Source organism: Delphinus delphis, chromosome 2 (assembly GCF_949987515.2).
Source record: "Delphinus delphis chromosome 2, mDelDel1.2, whole genome shotgun sequence".
NCBI lineage: Eukaryota > Metazoa > Chordata > Mammalia > Artiodactyla > Delphinidae > Delphinus > Delphinus delphis.
The window spans coordinates 128,646,874-128,665,949 of NC_082684.1; the positions used below are offsets into that span (position 1 = coordinate 128,646,874).

Below are 19,076 nucleotides of genomic sequence, written 5' to 3' on the forward strand. Positions count from 1 at the left end.
AGTCCTGAGGCTGACCATTTTGAAAGCAGTGTAGAGGGTAGACTAGATGGGAGAGAGGCTGGAGGGTGTTGGTAACAATTGAGGTAAGGGATGATAAGGTCTTGAAATGAGGGCGTGTCTGTATGGCTAGAGAAGAAGCAATTGATTTGAGAACCACCTCGGGAATAGAATTAAGAGTGGTTATTGTTAAAGAAGTAAAGTACAGTTCAGAGAAAGTGCAGACCCTGGGCGGTCTCTATAGTGTCATAGAGATGGTCTGGAAGGCAAACTCTGTAGAGGCAAATGAAGTTAAATACTTTATAGAATCACAGTCACTTTATAAAACAAATGATATTTTAATAGCTAAAAGATAGGACATGATCTCAGAGTAAAGCATAGTTCTTTAATACTTAACCTATGAAAAACTCACTGCAATCCCCTCTCCCCCCGCTCTTTTTCATTTTCCTATAGACTTCTCCACAGACCAGCATTTGGCAATCACTAGAGTAGTCTAATTACATCCTTTTGCAAGTAAGGAAGCAGGACCAAAGTTATACAGCTTCGAGTCAGAGTTTGGACTAGAATCCAGGTCTTGACAGGTACTTTAGTTTTTTTCCATAGTCCTATGCTGTGCTCTTCTGATCTAAATTTGGTTTTCCATTTATGAGGTATTGACTGGCTTTTGGTTCCAGAGATTAATCTCAGATGTGTTTAAGCATCTAAGTTTCAAGCCAGTGGAACCCAAAAACAAACTGTGATCTAGATCATGGGTATACATAGAAGTAGTAGCCAAAAAGTCTTTAAGACTTTTCAGTCTTGTCCATTTATTAGACTTATCCCCAAGTAGGTTGAGATTGAGTGTTCATAGAAATTTGGGAGACTTAGTCCTTTGATCTAAAGTTATAGTCAATAGGGACTTCCCTGGTGGTTCAGTGGTTAAGACTTTGCGCTTCCAATGCAGGGGGTGTGGGTTCGATCCCTTGTAGGGGAACTAAGATCCCACATGCCGCACAGCGTGGCTAAATAAATAAGTAAATAAATAAGTTATAGTCAACAGAAAGGATATTTATAGCTTGCGATTTACAGAAAGATAACATTGAAAATAGCTGGCTTGCAAATGAAACAGTTGTGCTCCTGTGTCAGAGTCTAACTTAGGTTTGTAAGGTGTGAGAAAAACCCAAGACACTATTTCAAGGCTGAGCATTCGAGTGGCAGGCAGGTTGAGGATGATGGCGAGGATGATGGTGAGGACGGAGAAGGGGTGAAGCAGCCTTGAGGAGTCCTTGTGAGGACTGCTTCCCCTCAGAGCATGCACGGTCCCAGGGAATGAAGAAAAAAGGTATGGGTGGATGTAGAAAGTAGGTAAAAGCCCCCCACCCCCAGTCTTAAAAAGAGCCTTACTTTAGGTGGAGAGGGAGTGGCTTGGAGATCTGTTACTGTATTTTTAATCTTACCACAGCAGTGGTGTCTTTTTAAAGTTTTTTTTGTGACCAAAAATTGGTAGGCCTTGGCCCTATTTTGTCTTCGGATGACTGGAGCATTCTTTCGTATTGATATGCTTATGTTAATGATACCGATGTTGGAAAAGCTCTGAGAAGACCCATCTGGATTCCTGGCCATAGTGTTTATTAGACTTTTTGTGTGCTGCAGGAAAGGAAGTGTTCCCCTACAGGGAGATTATTAAACTAAGGGATTCTGGAATCACTTTAGGATTAAAGAATGTTAGAATCAGGAGAAACCTTAGCAATGGTCTATTTCAATCTTATTTTATTTTCGGAGAAACAAACTCACATGGAACGAGGAACTTGTTGAGGCGTACATAGTTTCTTAAATTGCCAAGTCTAGAACCATCGTCTTCTTACACCTGGCCTAGTGTTCTTACCATGATACCATTTAATTGTTGAAACAATTCATATTTTAAAAAGTAGACGGGAATTATAGTACTAGCTTTTGAGAGGAGTTAGGAAGAAACACTTGAATGTTTTTATAGCATGTGAATAATATAATTAATGTTAGGGATGATGACGCTTGACAAAACCAGAGAATGAAGAAAGGTGTATCTTTGTGTTTTTAAATTGGAGGTTATTTTTCAACTCTAGTACCAGAGTAATTCAAACTATGTTATTATTTAAATTTTGTCTTTCAGTTATAATAATCTGTCCACTGTTGGGAGTGTGTGCACCAGCGTGCACAAAACTACCCAGTGATTATCTCTAGGATGAAGTAGATAATCATTGATTCTGGGAGTTGAGCTTATACCAGTTTGGGTGACTGGTTGTACACATTGTATTGGAGTGCGAATTGGTTTGCATGTCATTGCTTTTCATTTCTGCAGGTTTTGTAGTGCATCCCTGAGCATGAGTGCAGAATGAAGCGACGTTTGGATGACCAGGAGTCACCGGTGTATGCGGCCCAGCAGCGTCGGATCCCTGGCAGCACAGAGGCTTTTCCTCACCAGCACCGGGTGCTTGCCCCTGCCCCTCCTGTGTATGAAGCGGTGTCTGAGACCATGCAGTCAGCCACAGGAATTCAGTACTCTGTGACACCCAGTTACCAGGTAAACTGGAGCCCATCAAGGGACTAGGGGTGAAAGAGGAACACTGGTGATTTTACCCAATTAAAAAATTTTTATTAAACATTCAGATATTAAAAAACTTATTTATGGGGGCTTCCCTGGTGGCGCAGTGGTTGAGAGTCCGCCTGCCGATGCAGGGGACACGGGTTCGTGCCCCGGTCCGGGAAGATCCCACATGCCGCGGAGCGGCTGGGCCCATGAGCCATGGCCACTGAGCCTGCACGTCCAGAGTCTGTGCTCCGCAACGGGAGAGGCCACAACAGTGAGAGGCCCGCGTATCGCAAAAACAACAACAACAACAAAAAATTTATTTATGAGATATATGTAAGGTATAAAAAATAATGTAAACAGTGTACACTTGTGTATTTACCATGCACATTTTTAAAAAAAAAATGTTGTCATGACCTTTGAAGTTCACTGTCTCTCCCTGATCCCTTTTCCTTTTCCCTCCCTTTAGAGGTAACCACTAATCTGAACTCTGGGTTTATTATTCCCTTGACTTTATTTCGTGTTTTAAAATCATTTATTTATTTTTGATTGATTGGAGTATAGTTGATTTATAATGTTGTGTTAGTTTCAGGTGTACAGCAAAGTGAATCAGTTATACATGTACATATATCCACTCTTTTTTAGGTTCTTTTCCCATCTAGGCCATTACAGAGTATTGAGTAGAACTCCCTGTGCTATATAAAATCATTTTGTTTATACCGCTAGACAATAAAGTTGTTTAGTTTGGGTATTTTTGAACTTGTATATAAATGAAAACATATATTTTCTTCTTTGACTCACTTTTTTTTTCACTCAGTGTGGTTCCTAAGACTTACCCATATTTAGTATGTGACCAATTGAGTGAGTCATTCTCATTTAGTTATGAATTATATTAATATATCCAATTAATTTATCCATTCTTCTGTTGATGGACTATCAGGCTGTTTCCAGACTTTTCCTGTTAGACAGGAACTGTGGTGAACGTTCTTAGGTTCTCCTAGTGCAGTGGTACTCACAGTGGCAATTCACAGTGACAAGACAAGCTTGCAACAGAATGTAAGTCAATGCACTACGTTTTTTATCAAGAGGGTTTTGCTATAGGAATTTAAAACGGCAGTGGAATTAAACAGTGTGCTTAGTTGTGAAGCACAACTGTGTGAAGTAGTTGGTTTACATCCTGGTGCAAGCTCTTTGTTTTTGCAGACCACTCAGTGGGTCTGAGGGCACGGTAGGAAGTTTCTTGAGTGCCTAGGAGACGGATTACTGGGTCATAGGGTGTGCACATCTTCACCCTTAGCAGGTAATGTCAAATTGTTTTTCAAAGCTGTACCAGTTTGTTGTTGTTGGGTTTCTTTTTGGTGCATTGGGTCTTTGTTGCTGCGCACGGGCTTTCTCTAGTTGTGGCAATCAGGGACTACTCTTCGTCGTGGTGCACAGGCTTCTCATTGTGGTGGCTTCTCGTTGCGGAGCATGGGCTCTAGGTACGCAGCCTTCAGTAGTTGTGGCACGTGGGCTCAGTAGTTGAGGCACGCGGGCGCTAGAGCATGCGGGCACCAGTAGTTGTGGCACGTGGGCTCAGTAGCTGTGGCTCTTGGGCTCTAGAGCGCAGGCTCAGTAGTTGTGGTGCACGGGCTTAGTTGCTCTGCGGCATGTGGGATCTTCCTGGACCAGGTATTGAACCCGTGTCCCCCTGCATTGGCAGGCAGATTCCCAACCACTGCACCACCAGGAAGTCCCAAAGCTGTACCAATTTATTTATATTTACATAGCACTCTATATTGCTATCATTGCATATCCTGATCAACAACTGATCATTCATCTCTTGTCTGTTCACTCTGTTCTGTAAAAATGGAAGAAATTTGTGTTTTGCCTTTTTTTTTTTTTTTTTTTTTTTTGCGGTACGCGGGCCTCTCACTGTTGTGGCCTCTCCCGTTGCGGAGCACAGGCTCCGGACGCACAGGCTCAGCGGCCATGGCTCACGGGCACAGCCACCCCGCGGCATGTGGGATCTTCCCGGACCAGGGCACGAACCCGTGTCCCCTGCATCGATAGGCGGACTCTCAACCACTGCGCCACCAGGGAAGCCCTGCCCTTTTTAATTATATGAAAATAAATATCACCATTTAAAGAAAAATGATATAATGTGACTTCTGACTCCTCAGACTTTATCCCACTGGTGCATTTCTCGGGTATCCAAAATTTTGTATGCATATACAAGCATATATTTATTTACCTGCCTAATTATTTAGATTCACTTCTCTCTTCTCATAATTTGGACCATACAGTGTATACTGTTCTACTGTTTGTTCTTTTCACTTAATATATAGTGGACAACTTTCCACTTGAATGTGTGTATAGATCCAAGTAAGTTTTTAAAAAATCATTGCATTTATAATATTCCATTCCAGGTCAGTCTGAACCATAATTTATTTAACTAGTGTGGAGAGGCCTTCTTCTACCTAAGTTATTAGTGACTTTTAAAAAGGTTTGGCTGGCACGGGAGTTTCCTGGTGGCCTAGTGGTTAGGATTCTGGGCTTTCACTGCTGTGGCCTGGGTTCAGTCCCTGGTCAGGGAACTGAGATCCCGCAAGCCATGTGGTGTGGCCAGAAAAAATAAAGTAAAAATTAAAAAAATAAAAATAAAAAGATTTGGCTGGTACTGGGAACATAAATTGGCATAATCTTCCTTGAGAGCAATTTGACAGTTTGTGTCAGATTCTTTAGTTATTTTTTTACCTAGAAATGGAATTTCTAGGAATTTATTATAAGAAAACAATCAAGGAAGAGGGAAACCCAGGTGAAATAGGAAATGGTAATTCCTTAGGTGTCACTCTTCCTTTGGAGTCCCCCTTGAAGCAGTATAGTGCCTTCATATGGGACTGGGTGCAGCAGTCGGAGGACTGCTACAGATCAAATCGTTAGGTTAGGACTTAGAGGAAAGAAAAGTTGCGTGTTTCCCTTGGGTGATTACTTTTTTTTTTTAAGATTTATTTATTTTTTTGGCTGCGTGTGGTACGCTGGATCTTTCATTGCAGTACATGGGCTCTTCGTTGCAGCGTGTGGGTTTTCTCTCTCTAGGTGAGGCGCACGAGCTCAGTAGTTGTGGCACACGGGCTTAGTTGCCCCGAGGCATGTGGGATCTTAGTTTCCTGACCAGGGATCAAACCTGCGTCCCCTGCATTGTAAGGTGGATTCTTTACCACTGGACCACCAGGGAAGTCCCTGGGTGATTACTTTTATCTGAACTAGTTCAGGACTTTTTCCTACACTGGGGATAGTTACATTTATTCCTAAACTGGAAGCTATAATGTGCTCTTATAAAACCAGCCATCTCAAATATTTATAAACTCCAATTAAGTCTTGTAAAAACCTGTCCAGCACATGCATGTTGGAATATAGAAGCTCAGAATAATAACTCTTCTTGCGAGAGATATATTAGAGCTTTTAGAATTGTCTAAATAGTTTCTTTTTACTCCTAAGGTTTATTGTTTCTGTGGATTTGTAAATAGTTGCTGTATTTCCCACCCTCCGCTCTGCCCAGGGTAATCTTTATAAATCTGTGGGGACTTGGGAAAAAAACATTCTCTCTTAAGTTGTAGTACACAGCTTACATTGGTTTTTTTTGTTTTTTGTGGTACGCGGGCCTCTCACTGTTGTGGCCTCTCCCGTTGTGGGGCACAGGCTCCAGACGCGCAGGCTCAGTGGCCATGGCTCACGGGCCCAGCCGCTCCACGGCACGTGGGATCCTCCCAGACCGGGGCACGAACCCGTGTCCCCTGCATCAGCAGGCGGACTCTCAACCACTGCGTCACCAGGGAAGCCCTGCAACTTACATTGTTTTAAGGTGTCATGTTATTCGGTCTCCTTGTTTTGGAGATGTGGCAACTCAGGTATATTGTCCTTAGTTGTCTTCTGCAGTGATTAACAGTTCTGAAATAGGAAAATTTTAAAAGCTTTGGAAATTTTATATAGCATTTCTTGCAACAGAAATAGAAGGAAAGGGGCTTGTGCTTTTATTTTACTCTTAAACTTATAAGAGGACAAGAGAGAATAAAAAAGAAATATGTTTGAGGCCAAACCACCAACGATTTGGAAGAAATTTTAAAATTTTAATTTTAGAAGTAGCAAATAAGGGAGTTCCCTGGTGGTCCAGTGGTTAGGACTCAGCGCTTTCACTGCCAGGGCCCAGGTTCAATCCCTGGTAGGGGTACTAAGATCCAGAAAGCCGTGCAGTGCGGCAAAAAAAAAAAAAAAAAAAAAATTAGTAGCAGGTAAGGATAAGCAGCATAAATAAAACAAAATAAAAATCTTCTCTAATCCTACTACCACAAGATAAAATGCTAACATTTTACTATATATTTGTTGTCTAGGATTTAAAATCTTAATTGTATTTTTTTTCTGAGTGTTGACTAAGAATTTTTTTATTCTAGTATAGTTGATTTACAGTGTTGTGTTAGTTTCAGGTGTACAGCAAAGCGCTACAGAAAAATAATATATATATATATATATATATATTCTTTTTAAAATTCTTTTCCATTATAGGTTATTAAAAGATACTGAGTATAATTCCCTGTGCCATACTGTAGGTCCTTGTTGGTTATCTGTTTTATATATAGTATGTGTACATATTAATTCCAAACTCCTAATTTATCCTTAGTGTATGTATTATATATACTGCTTTGTAATGTGCTTTTTAAAAAATTAAAAGTTTAAATCCATATGCAACACATGAGTACATTCAATTTATGGATTGTGAACATTTTTAAATGTTAAATGATATATATGCATCTATATCAGTGCTATTCAAACTGTGGTCCACAGATGGCTGATGTGAACACTTTCATACTAGTCTGTAATGAGATAAGTACAGAAATGAAGCATGTTTAGAAACTTTTATAGCAGTTGGACATTGTAATTTTATATTTGTAAAACCTAGTAATGAAAATTATGGGCTTATGTATTTTTTATCTCACTTTTCTAGTAATTCATTTTTATTGTATTTTATAAAAGTAGTGGTCCATGATGGATTGGAATTTAAGAAAAAAGAAAAACTTGTCCTTTACCACAGATAGTTTGAGATGTGCTGAGCTATATAATTTTTAATAGCTGCAGAATTCTGTTGTAATCTGGGTGGGCTATAATTTATTTCACCACTTCCCTTTTGTGGGAAATTTGAGTTTCTGATTATCTTTGTGTATGCAAAGATATGTGTGCATGTTCTTTAGAGGCATCTGGGGAAGAATGCGTAAAGCTTGAAGCTTCTTATCTGTATTTTGTCCATTCCAGGTTTCAGCCGTTCCACAGAGCTCCGGCAGTCATGGGCCCACCATAGCAGCAGTTCATAGCAGCCATCATCACCCAACAGCTGTGCAGCCCCATGGAGGCCAGGTGGTCCAGAGTCATGCTCATCCAGCTCCACCAGTTGCACCAGTGCAGGGGCAGCAGCAGTTTCAGAGGCTCAAGGTGGTATTCAACTCCTTCCATTTCTCTCTTAGCAAGTAACATTGGCTTCAGCCTATTGGTAGTGGTGTAACAACTTTTAACAGTAGACTGGGGGCGTTGAATCACAAGAAGTTTTACTTTGCTTTTGTTTTGAAACCTACTTAGATTTCCTGTCTTAGCACCAGTGCCTGATCCAGAAAATACATTCAAGAAATGTTTTTGGAATGTATGAATGCATGGTATTCAAACGTTCCAGGACTGAGGGGCTATTTTCATATGAAATAAAGTCCATTTTTTGGATGCCTCCTTCTGAACTCTTAGTTCTTAGCGTGGAATAAGGTTTTACTAACATACACATAGTTGGCTACAGTCCTGTATAGTTAATGGGCCCGGTATTATGGTTTAATCTTTTTATTCTTGTTTATGACTAGCTAAATTGGCTGGGATCATCAAGTCCATCCTTAGTAAAACACATGCTCCTTTGGGGGAACCTTTATGAAGTTTGGGAAAGGCTGTTATTGTGAATGAAGTGTCAGTGTTTTCATCTGATCTGCTGAGTATATGCTGTAGGTTTTCACCACTTTGAAATTCATGAGGCATCTGTGGAGAAGTGAAGCTTGTACGCCCAGCTAACCTTCTCTCTCTGTTGAGTGTTACTTTTCAAAACGTGTGATTGTGGTAACAAGTTTTCCAGATTTCATTTTCTTCTAGTTTTACATTTGTATAAAATTTAGAATCTAGTGCAAGAAATATAAAATTAAAGAACTATAAAGAGATAAGATGTTGGATCTTTATTTGGTCATACCAGGCTAATTATATCAAGTAGCTTGTAAGTAGGAATGAACAGTATATCCTTGAAGTATATATTTTTGTAGCAAATATTTCGGCCCTCTCTTTTCCTTGATACTTAATCTAGTTCTCCCTGACTCCTGCCCTCGTTGGTTTGGGTTCTCGGGAACTTCAAAATTGGCCTATGGAAATTAAATGTTACATAAATAAAAAGCACACCAAAGCTAAGCTATGTAGAGGGATTTTGTAAAAATTTACTCTGTCTATATTAGCTTAAGTAATTAAGAGTTGATTATACATAAGCATAGTTCTTAAAGAGAGTACAAATTATTTGGGCCTGTAACTTTACTCTGGGCTCTGTCTTTGGGAAAATATTTGTAAGTTATATTGATGTTTTCCTTAAAACGTTTTTACTCTCTGCTTGTAGAGTGATGGCTGTGTACCAAAATGTATTATTGCTATGGACTTAGCACTTCACCAAGTCCTGAAAATATTTTTTTTTAAGTTGGTTTGGTGTGACTTAATTCCATATTAATACTGTATTCAGCACTTAATACCTTAATGTTGCAAAAGAGCTTATAAACTTACTGTTAAACTAACAAAAAAATATATTTATTTCTATATCCCTTTTCCAGTCAGTCCTATCAAAGGTATAACACCTATTTTATTCTCTTTCCTCACTTGTGTATAAGTATATAGAGTGTGCTTTGTATGTTTTACAGAAGCTGTCAAGGAAGCATGAAAGGGCTTTAGAGTTGGGGTTATAGAGTGAGTCAGGTAGAGTTAGGTCTTTTTGCTCTGTTCTTTAGTCACAAGCTCTTGAGTGTGATTCCTGGGCATAATAACTTGTTGAATTTCCTTTCTAATGAGGAGAGGTAAAATGCTTTCTTGTGCCTCCATGTAATTTCATTCAGTATTCTCACATTGCTTGCCGTTTTTGGATCAGTCTTAAAATGCTTTATAAGCATTTGAATCAACTTCAATAAATCATTTATATTCTATAATAAGGAAGTGTTCAGTGAGAATACTTAGGTTATTTCAAGCATCAACATTGTCTGTACTTTCTTTGTCTTTGGCAGATTGATGACAAGGAAGATTTGAATAATTTGAGGCATGTTTGGTGTGATTTCGTTATTTGTTGAATGCCAGTAGCATACATATTTGGCACATATTTAGCAAGTCCTCTTTAGAGTTGTTTGTGTTTGTCTCCCCGACAAGATTGTGGACTTTAGGAGGTTAGGGACCTTACTGATAAACGCCTGTTGAAATGAGCCAGGAAAATTCATCAGCAGAATTTGAGCCTCCCCAAGTGCCTCCTTAAACTTGCAGCTTTCAAATGACTAGTTCCAAGTTGTTTTTTTCTAAGCTGTGATTCCTAGAACGTATATGTGCTTTTATAAAGAGTTGTACTACACTTCAGGTAACTAGAGGATTTCCTCACTGTTCTTACATGCAGGTTTCTATTTATAATGTAGGTGTCGTGCTGGCTTTTTTAAGTGTAGTGTTATTTTATAACTAATATTTAAACAGTGGTTCATTATGACCTGTACCTTTTTCTTCCAAACACACACACATCACATATAATTTCCTTCCTTCAGGTTTCAGCACTTTTTCCCTCTGTGTATTAATTATGTTACACCATAGAGTGCTTTTTTTTGTTTTTAATTTTTTTGTGTATTTATTTTTGATAACTCCTCTGTTGTGACTGTGAATGCTATTCTTAAATATCTTCCATAGTCTTTGTTTCTTCTGCAAACTTAGTTTTAAGTTCCATCAATTTGGTCATTAATGAACCATTTCAATATGGAAAATTCTGAATATGAATTAAATAATCCATTGAATTTCAACAAAAATTGTCAAGTTATTTCTAAACTACCAAAAGACCAACTATCAAATGAGTGGGTATTGACCAAGTATACACTTTTTTCTCTAGCAACACTGAAATGCTCTGATTAACCATGGCCATAGTGGAAGTTTGGGCAACTCTTGGAATACTGTTTAATGGCTTATTTGAACATAAACGTTCTATTTCACGATATATCACAAGAGTAGTGCTTATCAAATCAGATGTTTACTTGTGAAACTTTCCTAAACTTGATGTTTTATATAATTAAAAATAATCCCAGAGTATGTAAGGTACACCTAGTAGGCAGTTCCCTTGGATATCTCCTGAGTAACTAACACTTAAGCTGTCCTAAATCACATTCATAACTTCCTAGCCTTTCAAACTTGTTCCGCTTTGTGAATGCCCAAATAATTTATAATTTAGTGAATGCTCCCTCTGCCTTATCTCCCATATCCAATCAGTCAGTCCCCAAACCCTGTTACTTCTATCTCCTAAAAAGCTTTTCTGTCCATTTCTCTCTTTTCCTTTGGTCAGTACTATAATGTATTCCACTCGTGTTCACACATGAGTTAGCCTTATACAATGACTGGTTTTACCTCCTTTTAATCTATTCTGCCTTGCACCAACTCGTTCTCAACACTGTAACCAAATTGAGTACACTAAAGTGCAGATGATAAAAATCTAAATTGCTTTTTAAAAAATTATTTATTTTTGGCTGAGTTGGGTCTTCTTTGCTGCGTGTGGGCTTTTTCTAGTTGTGGCGAGCGGGGGCTGCTCTTCGTTGTGTGGGCTTCTCATTGCGGTGGCTTCTCTTGTTGCAGAGCATGGGCTCTAGGCGCACGGGCTTCAGTAGTTGTGGCATGCGGGCTTCAGTAGTTGTGGCTCGCTGGCTTTAGAGCACAGGCTCAGTAGTTGTGGCGCACGGGCTTAGTTGCTCCACAGCATGTGGGATCTTCCCAGACCAGGGCTCAGACCCGTGTCCTCTGCATTGGCAGGCGGATTCTTAACCACTGCGCCACCAGGGAAGACCTAAATTGCTTTTTAACAAGATTTACAAGACCTTTCAGGGTCTAGGTCCTGCATCCTCTCCTGTGTTATCTCTTGTCACTCTTCCTACCACCATTTCTCCTTTTCACCACAGATCCTCTAGCCAAACTGAACTGTTTTCAGTTTTCCAAATGTACCAGATGGTGTCCAGTCTGGGATGCTGCTTCCTCTGACTTTCTTCACGGGTCTTCACTTTTGCTAATTAGTACTCATCCTTAGGACTTGGTTTAGACACCACTTCTGGGGGAATCCCTCCCTATGTCCCCATAGGGTTTTTTTTTTTAGTGTGTGAAGGGGTGCCCTTCCCATGTGCTCTCTGGGCATTTGGTGATTGCCCACTTGCCCCACTGTGTTATGATTTCCAACTGGATGTGAAATGAATTTCTGTAGAGCAGGGACTGTGGCTTATTTGTCATACTCCTTAGTACCTCACATTGGGCCTGGCCTGGCATGTTGTTGCTGCTTAGTAGATATTTGTGAAATGAATCAATAAACGAATAAGTGAATGATGTATTAATGTGACTGTTCTTCACTAATAATGCTATGCACAATTATCCAAAGCAAGGCTTCAGGTTTTATGAGTTGATTTTTATTTTAAGCTTGAGTTTTATTACTGGTAACATACTAATTTTTAATATTTTTATGTATGTTTACTATATATTTCTATTTCATTTACTATGCTGATTTTATTTAGGCATAAATCATTTTTTAAAAAATAATTCTTGACTTTCTTTTTATAACCTTGAGATTTATCCCTGCCTCAGGTGGAGGATGCACTATCCTATCTTGACCAAGTGAAGCTGCAATTTGGTAGTCAGCCTCAGGTCTACAATGATTTCCTTGACATCATGAAGGAATTTAAATCTCAGAGGTAAAAGATATACACGGTTGTACTCAAGCTTTGTGCTTGTTATGTTGATTTTGGAAGGAGGATATAGCTTATTCTTATCTGCTGAAAGATAAAGGATGCTCTTTTGGGGGGGTTTATGCTTTTATTTTCATGGGTCGTGCTTTTATATACTGCTTTATGAAAATTGCAGGCCCTAGACCTTTGTTTTCTGCATACTGGTAAATTTTTCTTAAGTAAAATTTTTCTTAGTACTTCACCTCAATCAGGGAAGTAAACTGGTAATGATTAGGCTACTTGCTTTTTGGATTGATTTAAGATACACTAATATTGTGGCATGGTTCATTATTATAAAAGAGTAACTGGTCTGAACAATGTAGATAGATACATTATGATTTATACTGGTGTATCAGAGGTTGTATCTTCCACGGGAATTGAAGTTTTAGACTTACTGCCTGAGTATCTGCTTGATAGGACTGTTACCATGCGTGATTGTATATTCTGTTTAAATTGTGACCAAACCTCTTTGATTATGAAGCTAAATGACTTTGGAATTTCAGAGTTCTTTGTGTGTTGTTAATTTTGTAATATTCAGGTTGATTTTTAGTTTCCTGTGTAGAGAACCTAGTGGAATGTGATTTTTTTCTTGCTAGGGTGCTTGTTAAGCTTGCCACTTTAATATTTGTTTTTCCATCAGCATCGACACTCCAGGAGTGATTAGTCGTGTGTCCCAGCTGTTCAAAGGCCACCCTGACTTGATCATGGGCTTCAATACCTTCTTGCCTCCTGGCTACAAGATTGAGGTGCAAACCAATGACATGGTGAATGTGACAACTCCTGGCCAGGTTCATCAGATTCCAACCCATGGCATCCAGCCCCAGCCTCAACCACCACCCCAACATCCTTCCCAGCCTTCAGCCCAGTCAGCCCCAGCTCCTGCCCAGCCAGCTCCTCAGCCCCCACCTGCCAAAGTCAGCAAGGTGAGCACTTGGAAAACTCTGCACCGTGTGAAATCCATCCCTAGAAAGCACCCTCCTTTGACATTTTCCCTTAGTATAAGACTTAGATAGATCACACAAGTTAAAATTTCATCGGAGGAGATGCAGTAGTCGCATCCCTGTAAAGTGGTTCACATTTACATACCACATATTTATGTATCTGTTTAAATCAACACATCAACAACCTACAAGGACTCTTTTGCCCCCAACTTCTGCTTTTTGAACCATGAGCGTCCCAACAGATGGCAGCTTTGTGTAGTAGTACTTGGATAGCACAGGCAGAAATGGTCATCTTATGATCAGATTACACTGTTTTCCGCACGGTCATCATTTTACAAAAGTTACTCCATTTACCAGATTAGGTCGTATCAAGCTAAGCAGAAGATCTTGTTGATGACGATGATGATGGGGTGTTCTTAGTCTAGAAATGTATTGATACCGTAGTCATTAATCACATATGTCTATGTTTAAATTTAATTAAAATAAATTTTGTTTTTCGGTTGCACCAGCTACATTTCAAGTGCTCAGTAGCCTCGTGTGGCTAGTGGCTATTGTGCAGGATAGTGCAAATAAGGAACATTTCCATCACCTCAGAGTTTTCTATTGGGCAGAGCTGGTTTAGAAGACTTTTTTTATGTGAAGTTAACTGCAACAATTGAATTGTCTTTTTTGATATTAAAGATCTATGTAGAATGAGGGTTTTTTTCCTATTCTATTTGCACCTGTTCAGCAAGTGAGCTTAAAAATTGCATATGAAAATTCTTCCTTGTAGTTGGAGACATAGCCCACTTTTAAGGTTGTGTTTAGAAAACTGGAGACTGGAACTTTTATATTAGAATGTGTGAACCCTCTACACTTTCCACCCCTACCCAGTGTGATTTGAGTTGGGCTAAAGTGGCCTGGCCAGAGTGAATAAAGTATTATATATGTTGATCAGACACCTTGTTTCTCTTTACTTTGACCTTTCTTTCATATGTTAAACCATCTGTGTTCCTGAGGAGAATAACGACTTTTTCCTTTTAGCCTTCCCAACTACAAGCACATACTCCAGCCAGTCAGCAGACTCCCCCACTCCCACCATATGCGTCCCCACGTTCTCCACCTGTCCAGCCTCATACACCAGTGACAATCTCGTTGGGAACAGCCCCGCCCTTGCAGAACAATCAACCTGTGGAGTTTAACCATGCCATCAACTATGTCAATAAGATCAAGAACAGGTTCCAGGGCCAACCAGACATCTACAAAGCGTTCCTGGAGATTTTGCACACGTACCAGGTAAGACAGTTGCCCTTTCAACCTGTCTTAACCAGGTTGCTCTCCGGGGATGGCTAGTCCAAGAAGACTTGAATAACCATTATTGTGTCCACTGATTCTTACTGGAAATTAACCAGTTAGAAACTGTGATGTGTGTTTATAAAGCCAGTGTGATTTACCTGACTTTAATTGCCTTGTAGCAGCCGGTCAGGATTTTTAAAGTCACTGCTCTGTGAAATGAATGCTTATTTATCTGGAAAGTTTAAAGAATGATTTAGGTAATATAGTTAACCTACAATAGAAGGAGGAATTTCTCTAATACTTTGTGTTTTATCAGTTGGTAGTGGTCCCCTGAGCATTCACATATACTGCCCTGGTTTTCAAAAGGAATTGTCAGCCACCATCTTCCACTCCTTTCTCAACTACAAAGTTTGAAGCCAAAACAGGTGCTGAGAACATAGACTTTCCTCTTAAGTGCAGCCCAAATAGATAACATACAAAGCCCCTACCAGACATCTCAGAAAGTGTGCAAAAGTGAGTCACTCAAAACAGTGGCCTTCTAATATGATCTCTTCCCATTTGCAATTTCCCATCAGAAAGAGCAGCGGAATGCCAAGGAAGCTGGAGGAAACTACACTCCAGCGTTGACTGAGCAGGAGGTGTATGCCCAGGTGGCTCGCCTTTTTAAAAATCAGGAAGACCTGTTATCAGAGTTTGGACAGTTCCTACCAGATGCCAACAGCTCTGTGGTAAGTTTTATTTAGAACTACACTGTTGAGAATGGTTATCTTAGATAAGTTAGGAAGCTGGAATCAGGAGACTTTTTCTAAATGAAACTTACTTGCTTTAATAAGAGCATTCATCTCTTTCATGTGTCTTAATTAGCTTTTAAGCAAAACAACTGCTGAGAAGGTCGATTCTGTGAGAAATGACCATGGAGGCACTGTGAAGAAACCTCAACTGAACAACAAGCCGCAGAGGCCCAGCCAGAATGGCTGCCAGATCCGCAGGCACTCTGGAACGGGAGCCACCCCTCCAGTGAAGGTAAGAAGGGCACAGCTGCTCATTTTGACTTTGCGGGGCAATACTAGTGGACAGTGCTCAAGGGTTGACAGTTGGATCCTGGGTATTGGGAGTTAGTTGGTGTATGTCACAGAAACTCAATGCAAAGCTTTTTATCTGGCTTGTGAAGGAATGTTAGCATAGTGCTAATTGCTCAGATTACTGTACTTTTGAGTTCTTACTGGTTTTCTTTATATTTTCCCTCTTCTTTGCTGGTAGCTCGAATCTGTTTTTTTTGTTTCCTGCCAAGGATTTCTGAGACTTAATTAATTTTTCCTGCCTTGTGCTAAGAAAGAAGATTTTTAAGTTTGATAATTGTTTCCTAAACAAGTCAGTAGTCTCTGAGGTCCTCTTGTGAAAAGCACATATGCTCTGTGGGATCTCTTTGGTCTAGAGGCCTATCCTGTCCATGGTTCTTTGTTGGGTTACCAGATCTTATCTGTATCATCTTAATCTCCAAGGAAGGACCTTTGGGCTGCAGCAGAGGGCAGGAGTCTTCAATTCCTGTTAGTGACCTATCACGTGATGTTTCTTGTTAGAGTAAACACTGATGGTCTGCCTACAGAAAGCTGAGCCCACTCCCTTCCTCTTTGACGTGGGGCAGCTGTGCTAGGGAGTGGGCTAGGTGTATGTATTGAATGTTGCTTCAGTGAATCCTAAAGCTGTATATAACGCTGAAGAGATGTGTTGGCAGAATTTAGTTAAAAAATAGCAAAAGCTAGTGGAATTTCTTATGGTAAGAAGTGACTGGTAAATAAGCAAATGACCACAAAGACTGACCTGTTAGGTGTTGTTGACACTTTTGAAGTACTACTGAAGAACTATTTTTCAGTGTTTATAATGGTTTCTCCTTTTGAAAGCAAGTTGAACATAGTAATAGATTATATTTCTTCACTTTAGTAAGGAGTGTTACAGGAGTAGCAGGAATCAGGTCAGCAGATAGAGGCCAATGTTAGTCTCCTCCCACACTGGATTACCCACAGGTGGAAACCCTATATTGGGAGATTAGGATTCCCTATCTACCTTCTCCTTATGCAGTGTAAGCAGAGGCTATGGCTCCTAAGAGAGTGTACTGCAACGTGGCGAAGGTAAACGTGCTGCTTCTCCAAACATTTATGCATTTCTTCACAGGTAGTTGAGAGGTGGCTTTTTTAAAGTAAAATTTTTGCCTGGTAGTTACGTATGGCCAATGCATATGCTTTGAAAGAGCAATCTTAGGTTGGTCTGAGTGGATATTGCTCACAAGGTGGTTATTCCTCCTGTTAGGAAAATAAACTTTTTTTTTTCATGAATTTTTAAATTGAACGATTAAAAGGTAAAGGTTAAAGATTGATTTCTGTGTATTCCAGCTATTTTTACAGCCTCTTCTGCCTCCACAGCTAGGAAGACAAGGCAATGGCGTTAGGTTCCAAATAAAGTTACTTTTGGCCCATGGAAAAAAGTGAGGATATTAATTCTAACGTCACAGTAATGCTGTGACCATTTATAGAGAGAGTATTTGGGAAGTAGAATGATCTGTGAACCTCTGGGAAAAAAACTGACAGGCAATTTAAAATAGAGAATCTAAAATAGAGGAGTGGAAATTTTTTAGGATGTAAAGCAAGTCAGTGGCTTGAATTCTCTCATTTGTTGCAAATTAGTAATCAGTGGTGGTCAGTGATGGAACCTTAGAACAGAGACGAAAATAAAATTCAGAGAGGGAATTCCCTGGTGGTCCAATGGTTAGGACTCTGGTCTCTCACTGCCAGGGGCCCAGGTTCAATCCCTGGTTGTGGGGAACTAAGATCCCATAAAGCCAAGAGGCTCAGCCAAAAAAACAAAAAGAAGAAAATAAAACCCAGAGAAACCCATGCTTTGAATCTTACATGTTTGTGTTTTTCCTTTTTTGCAGAAGAAACCCAAACTGCTCAGCCTCAAGGATTCTTCTATGGCAGATGCCAGCAAACATGGTGTAGGAACGGAATCATTATTTTTTGATAAGGTGAGTAATGAGTGAATTGGATTTAAAATTAGCTACTAATGCCGAAAGAAAATCACCCTGTCCCCAAGAAGATTTTGTTTTAGAGGCATCAAGCTGATTAGGACTTTCTACTTTTTAATATAGTTTTCAAATTGTAGGTCCTTTCAGTCTATGAGAACTATTAGCACAGCTGGAGAAATGGTAGCATTGTTTGCTTCAGTTTTGTGAAGTAGCTACCACAAAATACAGCATTTGCTATGGTGGAAGAAAGCTTTAAAAGAAATGCATGATATTACTCTCAAAAGATATCTGGGGGCTTCCCTGGTGGCGCAGTGGTTGAGAGTCCGCCTGCCGATGCAGGGGACACGGGTTCGTGCCCTGGTCCGGGAAGGTCCCACATGCCGCGGAGCGGCTGGGCCCGTGAGCCATGGCCGCTGAGCCTGCGCGTCCAGAGCCTGTGCTCCGCAACGGAAGAGGCCACAACAGTGAGAGGCCCGCGTACAGCAAAAAAAAAAAAAAAAAAAGATATCTGGAACTCCCTGCTGTAGCTATCCAGATCTGTATAGTGGGGAGTGTCAGTGCACCAATTGTTGAGGACTTAAGTTGACTTTTAACCTTCTGATTGCTTGTGATACTTATTTGTGGTATCGCATATTGGGTTCATGGGAATTCTGATTTAACTGTATGTTTTCAGAGCTCCCCAGGTGATTCTAATGAGCAGCCAGAGTTGAGATTACTGGTCTGAACGGTGTTGTGTGGTATGTGCCTGACTTCCTCCTTGGGGTCAACTTGATTAGCAGACTACTTTCATCATGGTAGCTGGCAAACATCAGACTTCTCACTGGCAGGAACCAGCCTGGATTGATCTGGTGGTGACTTAACCTGTCTTGCACCTCTGGGGTTTTTTTTTGTTTTTTTTTTTGCGGTACGCGGGCCTCTCACTGTTGTGGCCTCTCCCGTTGTGGAGCACAGGCTCCGGATGCGCAGGCTCAGCGGCCATGGCTCGCGGGCCCAGCCGCTCCGCGGCATGTGGGATCTTCCCAGACCGGGGCACGAACCCATGTCCCCTGCATCGGCAGGCGGACTCTCAACCACTGTGCCACCAGGGAAGCCCCTCACCTCTGTGTTTTTGCAAAAGGGCAAATGATTTAGCATCTCCATGATTGGTGCCTCCCGATTGCTCTCTGCCTGTGTGAGCTGTGCTGCAAAACAGTTAAGCATCCCTGGCTCTGACTTGAACCATTTCTGAGGGCAGCCTGGTCATTGGTGCTTTTGAGACAAATGTAGAA

At 40.4% G+C, this 19,076-nt stretch overlaps 1 protein-coding gene across 3 annotated transcripts in view; it reads left to right on the top strand.

Annotated features, from left to right (window-relative positions):
- The window catches only part of SIN3A (SIN3 transcription regulator family member A), a 66,417-nt gene that overhangs the window by 17,261 nt on the left and 30,080 nt on the right, over nucleotides 1–19,076 (top strand). For 2 of the 3 annotated variants that reach the window (XM_060005575.1, XM_060005573.1), the window contains exons 2-9: nucleotides 2,315–2,536; nucleotides 7,829–8,005; nucleotides 12,431–12,537; nucleotides 13,211–13,493; nucleotides 14,535–14,786; nucleotides 15,362–15,514; nucleotides 15,651–15,809; nucleotides 17,719–17,808. In XM_060005575.1, the coding sequence (XP_059861558.1) occupies nucleotides 2,348–2,536; nucleotides 7,829–8,005; nucleotides 12,431–12,537; nucleotides 13,211–13,493; nucleotides 14,535–14,786; nucleotides 15,362–15,514; nucleotides 15,651–15,809; nucleotides 17,719–17,808 (1,410 nt within the window). In that variant the 5' untranslated portion in view covers nucleotides 2,315–2,347. Of the gene's footprint in view, nucleotides 1–946; nucleotides 2,537–7,828; nucleotides 8,006–12,430; nucleotides 12,538–13,210; nucleotides 13,494–14,534; nucleotides 14,787–15,361; nucleotides 15,515–15,650; nucleotides 15,810–17,718; nucleotides 17,809–19,076 lie in introns of those variants that run through there. The other variant, XM_060005574.1, reaches the window with a different exon arrangement.